Here is an 8,234-nt window from a genome sequence, read left to right as displayed (position 1 = left end):
CCTAACATTAGATAGACAAGAAAGATGAGATTCAATTCAATTCGATTCAAGTTTATTTGTATAGCGCTTTTCACGATACAAATCGTTGCAAAGCAACTTTACAGCAAATTAAGTTTCTACAATATTTAGTGGTAGCTTATCAGTGGTGACTGTCAGTTAATGTACATATGGCAGAAATGTACGGAAAAATCAATTAAAGACGTAATCAAACAGACGATGAACACTATTAACAGCAATTATTATATGATGCAATCAAACTTATAGCAAAATGTGGTAGTTCTGTATGTTGTTTCAGGGTTGGCATCATCTGAGGTCCTCTGAGGGGTTGGCATCATCTCTTCTCAGGTGTTCTGGATCCAGACTGAAGCTTGTGTAAATCCTAGTTACCACGGGATGTCAATCCTGTGGCAAAAACAGAGAAACAAATAGGGACATAATTAGCGTAGCTGCTGTTCCAACCAAGCAAAATTGATTTGTTTAACCCAAACTAAAGAATAATAATGTGCATTTGATCAGATATAACTGCAGTACAAGATTATGAGATGCATTATTTGAATGCTTGGCCAAAGAGATGTGTCTTTAATCTAGATTTAAACAGAGCTGAACCCCGTGAACCCCGAACGTTATCAGGAAGGCTATTCCAGAGTTTGGGAGCCAAATGCGAAAAAGCTTTAGTGGACTAGGGAGCGTGATGGATTGTAGCGTGGTAGAAGACTAGTTAGGTACGCAGGAGCTAACCCATTAAGGGCCTTATAGGCAAGTAATAATATTTTGTAACTGATACGGAACTTAATAGGTAGCCAGTGCAGAGACTGTAAAATTGGGGTAATATGATCATATTTTCTTGACCTGGTAAGTACTCTATTTTGGACCACTTGGACCACCTGTAGCTTGTTTATTGAAGATGCAGGACAACCACCTAGCAGTGCATTACATCTAGAGGTCCTAGAGGTCATGAATGCATGAACTAGCTTTTCTGCATCAGAAACAGGTAACATATTTCGTAGTTTGGCAATGTTTCTAAGATGGAAGAATGCTGTTTTTGTAACATGGGAAATATGATTTTCAAAAGACAAGTTGCTATCTAATATAACACCCAGATTTTTGACTGTAGAGGAAGTAACCGTACATCCGTCTAGTTGCAAATTGTAATCCAAGAAATTCTGTGTACTGTCTTTTGGTCCAATAAGTAATATCTCTGTCTTATCCGAATTTAATAGGAGAAAATTATTGGTCATCCAATCTTTTATATTTTTAACACACTCTGTTAGCTTAGATAATTTAGAAGTTTCATCTGATCTTGTTGAGATATATAGTTGAATATCATCAGCATAACAGTGAAAACTAATCCCATATTTTCTAATAATATTACCAAGGGGCAAAATGTATATTGAAAATAGCAGAGGACCTAGGACAGATCCTTGTGGCACTCCATATTTTACTGGTGATAATTGAGATGACTCCCCATTTAAATGAACAAAGTGGTAGCGATCGGACAGGTTTGTTATTAATCTAACTGAATTAATTGAAACCATGTAAGAATTTGATGTGAAAGATGACACATTTAATAATGTTAGGGGGGAAAATTATTTATAAACATAGTGGGAAATGACATCGTTTTTTTTTTATTTATTTATTTATTTTTTTTATAGCTATAGGCAGCAACGCATTTTCAGTTAATTGTTATTTCTACCTCTTTCCAGTCACAGAGCACTTTATTTTGAGAGTTGTTTGAGGGAGAGAACATCTTTAACTTTTGTTTGGGGGAATTGTAATATTTAATAATTAATTTTATTATGTGAATAAATTTTTGCATTGATAAAAAAAAAAAAAGTATAGATTTTTGTTTGTATGCTGTCAATTATAGTTCTTAGAAAGAAAATCGGAATCTGAAAAAAAAAAAATTCAGAAATCGGAATCGGCCAAGAAAATTGCAATCTTTACTGAAATTGTTCACATCATTGACATTACCATACACTAGAAAACACCAGTCATTCAAGAAAGTGTATTTATTGCATAGCCAACTCAAGAGCATAACGTAGGCCTAAGTGTCAAAAACAAATGTGCACAGCTCAGTTGAATGATACAATTTGCGCTATTTAACTTAATTCTGTTACAAGGCGATCTGTCTGCCAAAATAAGAGTGTGCAGTTACTCTTTCAATCAGATGTGCGTCCTATGCTGCATTCGTTACTATCCACCTTTTTCTTCACGTAAAAATTGGCTTGGCCATTTGTAAATTTTATGGGTCTTGCTTCCGGTCCCATTCACTTTCAGCTATTTTTAGTTGTACAAAACTGCTCGTTTTGCTGCTTGATGCTGCAAATTGGTGTCTTACCATATTATTTTAGAGTATTATCTTAATTATGAACACACTGGTTTGTAATGCAAACAGTTTTACCATTTACTTCACATTGTTATTCTTCTCGATATTTCCATATAGCGGGCAATGAACCGGAATTCTCGCCCATATGCTTACTTCCACATTTAGGAATAAGGTGGATAGCAACATTAGGTTCCAGGCACATTTTCTTTCAGAAGCAGGAAGTGTAACTGTAATTCAGTGCTGCAATGAAAGACTAATGTGAGTTACTATTAGTTAGCATTTTAGAGTCTCCTCTAAACAAAATCATATGGCATGATCTAAAAAAAAAAATTCATGAAACTTAAGAGTTATAGGGTGTTCAGATTTGTGGCTTTACCTGCATTGTGTTTCTAGACAGCAACAAGGCCAATTTCATATTTTTCATCAAAGGCGTTTCATGCAAATAATGTACGTGAAAGGAAAATGTAAGTGTGTGAGAGTGCCAGAATGAATGTGGCTTGTACGGCCCCTCATAATAAAAAAATTAAATGAAAAAAAAACAAAAAAAAACTAATGATTAGTTTTTAATTGTGAACTTATTTTGTTATTGGCGCTCACTATCAGAGCAGACATTAAATCTCATTATATAACAATGCTTTTACGACTAACTTTCATTCCAGTACAGTAAAACAAAAAGCAAGTAAGGCATTTTGAGAAAGTATACACTTTATTTTGTCTGTTTTTTTTTTTTATAATCTTGCTGTAAACACATCTACATAAAACAATAACTTGAAAGGTGATCGTTAAAGAAAAATAAAGAAAACCATTGTTCAAAGAAACACACAACTGCCAAAACACCAATACATAAAAAGGATAACAAAGTAGAAGTACAACAAAAATCTCAAAACATGAAATCTTGTAATAGAATCTCAAAAGTCGGGGCAAATCAATGAAAATCACTCTGAACATGCATTTTCTTTATATATATATATATATCACGGCTGGCTTGATTTTCAAACTGTTGCTGGCTTGACCGCAATGGCTTACTACAGTGTATTAGGAGTGTTTTGAAAGTGCTGTAAAAAGGAGATATTTCATAATAAAATGGTCATTTATTTGGAAAAAGAAAAGAAAGAAAATTTTACTATGAGAAGATATTACACTAGGTAACATGGTCACAATGTAATGTTATTCAACCACACGCAGGAGCAGAAATCGCATGAGGCAGCAAAGGTTACTGTTTTCTAATTAGAAACTGGTCGTATTCCACCAGGGGTGCTTGAAAGCAGAATCAATCATTGAGGAACAGACAGTTCAGGATTTGTTTTGTATTACAGTGGACAATTGTACACCAAACTGAATAATTATGAAACTATATTCAGTCCACAGAATCCTACGTGATAGACAAAAACAGAAATCCTTCTTAATAATCTGTGCAAGATTACACATGCTGTAAAAATATAAAAAAATAAGAAATTCTGTTTGATGGAATTGATTATGTTTTAACTCTGCTGGATGTACATACTTATGTATACACCTTATGTCAAATTAGGCATACAGATTGTTTTGACATTCGTTTGCGATTATTAATGCCATATCACTTTGAGCAGAGCGTTTTCTGCGTTTCACTGCACATATGACTACAGCAACAATAAAACATATGACCATAGTTACCACACACAGAGAAATGACAAGAACTAAGATCATGCCTGGGTTTGATATTCCTGGAGGTTTTGGAGCAGGGAGGATCTTTGAAGCTTGAGCAATGTTGGAGGTTTCAGATTTTGCTTTTTGTTTGTCCTCCGACTGAACTGCAAAGAAGAGTGTGGTGCCATTTTGGATTGTGATATTGAGATTGAATGAATGCTGTTCAACTGATCCAGCCTCCTGAGGTGAGACTGCAGTTGTGTTCACTGAATGACCATTGCTGAAGTTGAATCGAAGCATTTTAAGGTCAAAGCTCCACCTGATCTTATAGGTTTTAGCTTAAAGGAAACCAAAAAAAAAAAAATGCAGTGCAAGACAATTAAAGATACATTATTTCATGATGTAACTTTAAAACAACTTTTATTTTGTCAGCAAAGATGTTAAACAAATTAAAAACCTTTTAAAGACTGGTATAGTAATTGTATGCGTTACCTGTCCCTTGGTCGAGGTCCTCACCAGGAGCTGTCCAGTTGAGAAGCACCGTGTCCTCCTGTATCTCAGCACTCAGATCTGTGATTCTGTTAGGAGGGAAATTTGGTGGAGCTGTGCCTGAAAGTTTCACCTCAAAACTCTCTCCGGTGTCTGTTCTGGTAAAGTTTCCAACGTCAAGTGGTTCTTCAAAAACGGGAGGCTTTGGAGGGTTCAGCTTCACTACAATTGAAATGAGAGGAACCACCTGAATTTATTATTATTATGTTTTTCTCCACACAGCTTTATAGGTAATTACAGTATATTGCCATTTAAACAACAGTTAGTTCCAGTTTTTGCATTAATTCATTGACTTTCTGTGGGTTACACCAATAAAGTGTCTTCATGAGTGAATAACTGAATCATTCACACAAACGTTTTGTTCGAAACAGATTCATTCAGGAACAAAACTTCATGATTGACAAGCTGCATTCCAACTGACATGTTCCCTATGTAGTGTTTACTGCTCCCTAATCACTGAGCTCAGGATATCTGTTGAAGTCCACTTGACAAAATGCGTTCATTTGGGACACCTTGTAATGCCATTAAACATACCACATGAAGAGTTTGTGGTATGAAGGCATACTTCTGTGATTCTAAATATTTAATTAATATAATTTGTCATAATATTTTTAATATCTAATATGAAAATAAATGTAGTTTGGTTATATATTTAATTTATCTTATTTGATTGTATTGAAGAACCTCATTTAAGATGGCATAATAGCCTGTCAAGTTAAAATTAACTTAAATGATTTTAGCAAATGGCTGCAATATAACAAAGAGTGAAAAATTTAAGGGGGTCTGAATACTTTCCGTACCCACTGTACATGTAGTTCACTCATGAAACTCTAGATGGTGCAGGCTGACGGGTTGTTAACATAACTGATGATATTCAGAGAGTTAAACGACTTGACACAATCTGATTGGTTCATGCTGCATATGCAGCCAATGAGCTTACTGCCTTGCATTTATTGGCTGGCTAGCATTCACTTGAGATTCTTGCAGCGTGTTTTCAGAGTTTCTCTGAAACTTAGCAACTAGATAAGTAAACAGTCTACATTCTGATTTCAGTACATTATTGTGTTCGTCAGATTTACATTTTTAAATTACATTTTCTAATTACATTTTTAGAAAACATACTGTCACGATCACCAACTGGAGTGATTGCTTAGCCTGTAACGTTCTCCTGTTTTCCCCGAGTTTCATTCCCGTGTTTTTTTTGCTCTCCCTTGTCTTCGTGTATTTTGATCTTGGACTATTTATCTGTTTTATGATTGTTTGCTGCCTGCCCTGACCTTTGCCTGTTTTTGTGGATTACTCTTTTGGATTGCCTCGGATGTACTGTTTCGCTGATATTTTGACCCTGCCTGTTTTGATCACACTTTTTTAATTAAAAGCCTTGCATTTGGATCCCTACTCCATTGTCACGCCTCCTTCGTTACACATACAAGATGCACACCTCACTAACGTTAGTGGGGTCGGTTTGCAGTTGGCATTTCACCGTTGTTCAGAGTTTTAAGTCAGAACCCGTATAACCGTCTTTCATAAATGTCATACTGTCAACAGCTTACCTATTTAACCATAACAACTTAATGAGCAACAGAAAATAATATACCCACTTATACGTGTACTCGTGTACTTATACGTGCAATGCACTTAAGAAGAGGGAGAGCTCACTCTTAAAGGGGCCACATCTCTTTTTCACTCGTTACCTTTGTTCAGCGATAGTGAAGAGTTTATTATGGAAGTCATGTTTAGTGATAGCTTAAAGATAATTAATCATGAATTCATTTAAAATATAAAATTACTACTAATAATAAATCATTTCCAATCAGTAGCCCATGTACAATGTAGCTAATAGTAGGACACTCTTAAACTGGAATTTCTTATTTATGTATTCAGTTGGGTTTACAGCAATTATAGTACTTTCATGGAGTTTAGCAGCAGTATCATAGAATTCAGCGAATTGTTATTATTTTATTATGTTATTAGCGAATTGTTAATAGCAGTATCAGTGTTGGACAGAGTACTGAAAATTTGTACTTAAGTACAAGTACTGTTACATTGCTGAAATAATACTTAACTACAAGTAAAAGTACTGGTGCCAAAACAGTACTTAAGTAAAAGTACAAAGTACTCTTCTCAAAAACTACTCAGAGTACTAGATACTAGTTACTTTTTAGCCGGCAATATTTAATGAATTACCAAAAAATATTCATTCACATCAAAGATCTACAGTATGTGGATAATAGCTACTTTGAATAAAACCCACTTTTATGTTATTGACAAGGTATGTGAATTAGTGGTCATGATACAGGAATTTCTAACTTCAATACCTTGAAAAATATCAGTAGTAAAGTACCCGTGAATCGGAAGTTGCAACTGACTTCAGTGTTGTGATGTATTTCCAAGTGAAAGGTTGTGGCTAGAAGGGATACAGCTCCGACTGGAAACTAAGAATGAAATTTAATTTTCTACCTATTAGATTGTTTTTTATTAACGTCTACACCTACCCCAACCCTAAACCTGCCCCTTGCAATAATGCACTAAAGGGCGAGGCTTTATTGTGGTGCACCTTCACGCCACCTCTTGCTCATAGCAGATTCACAGTTGGATAGTGATTAAGAATATCTGCTACGTTGTTACGTCTGACATCACGCTTCACCACTTCTGGGTCCTAACGCTCTGCCAGACGCCCCAAGAAAACACCAAACTGTGCTAACCCACGATACACCCACGATGTCATGTAATACTGAAAAATTATAAGCCCTTTATCTCCATACTGAAATCCCAGATGGCCAGACAGTGATTCAGCTAAAATATTAGTGTCTGAGACACTGTGAGCACGGAGACTGTAGTGTGCACAGCAATTTTTTAAATGCTTAGCTTAAATATGTAATATTAATTAAATAGTGCTCATAAATGGCTGCTGAGATAGTATTCTCAAGTGAAATGAGTAGAGGCATGGACCCGGAAACAGCATTCCTTATGTCATACTTAACGAGAGGATTCTCCAGAAGCCGTCAAACTGACGTCATCAGAGCGAGAACGCCATTCCAGAGAGGAAGCAAAATGTTCAGTTTTTTTCCGGTGTATTGACTGCCACAGTTTAATTGTTCACCACAAGACTAGTAATGTGCACTAAAAAAAGTAAGTAGGGTCATTTTTGATTTCATGACAATTGACGAATCATTTTCAATACCATTGGTAAAACTAGCACATACTGTGTACTGCCATATAGATATTTTAAAGGGGTCATATGATGCAATTTCATTTTTTCCTTTCTCTTTGGAGTGTTACAAGCTCTTGGTGCATAAAGAAGATCTGTAAAGTTGTAAAGACTAAAGTCTCAAATCCAAAGAGATATTCTTTATCAAAGTTAAGAGTCAGCCACACCTACCTAAAACGGCTCGTTCGAACACGCCCCCACATATCTACCTAACTGTGTGGGAAGATTTGCATAACGCCGCCCAAATGTTCAAGCAAAGAAAGAAGGCGTAACTTTTATTCATGAAGGCGCTGTGTTTCGTTGTGAAAGCGAAACTACTTTGTTTGGTCTTCCAAAAGAGAACGATATCCGCTTCGTCATGCCTGGAGCTGACCCGTGCTGGTCGCTGAGGAAATACATCAACTTAGCGCTGTGGATCACCAGATCTGCTTTCACCGTTTTCACCGCTCCTTCGCCAGGACCGCCGTTCTCGACCCCGCCGCCTCAGCTCACTCTTGCCCGGCCTCAGCTCACACTAAGCCG

At 36.1% G+C, this 8,234-nt stretch overlaps 1 protein-coding gene across 1 annotated transcript in view; it reads right to left on the bottom strand.

Moving 5' to 3' along the window:
* Positions 1-3,853: 3,853 nt before the first annotated feature.
* The window catches only part of LOC107758746 (epithelial chloride channel protein-like), a 7,083-nt gene continuing 2,702 nt past the window's right edge, over positions 3,854-8,234 (bottom strand). Inside the window, exons 9-10 of the mRNA XM_016576553.1 lie at positions 4,445-4,668; positions 3,854-4,290 (exon numbers count right to left, since the gene is read on the bottom strand). Coding sequence (XP_016432039.1) covers positions 3,854-4,290; positions 4,445-4,668 — 661 coding nt within the window. The remainder of the gene's footprint in view (positions 4,291-4,444; positions 4,669-8,234) is intronic.

This window comes from Sinocyclocheilus rhinocerous, unplaced genomic scaffold (genome assembly GCF_001515625.1).
Source record: "Sinocyclocheilus rhinocerous isolate Xijiao unplaced genomic scaffold, SAMN03320098_v1.1 scaffold1393, whole genome shotgun sequence".
Lineage (NCBI taxonomy): Eukaryota > Metazoa > Chordata > Actinopteri > Cypriniformes > Cyprinidae > Sinocyclocheilus > Sinocyclocheilus rhinocerous.
The sequence above is the reverse complement of the archived record's forward strand: the minus strand, read 5'-3'. Positions and strand labels throughout refer to the sequence as shown.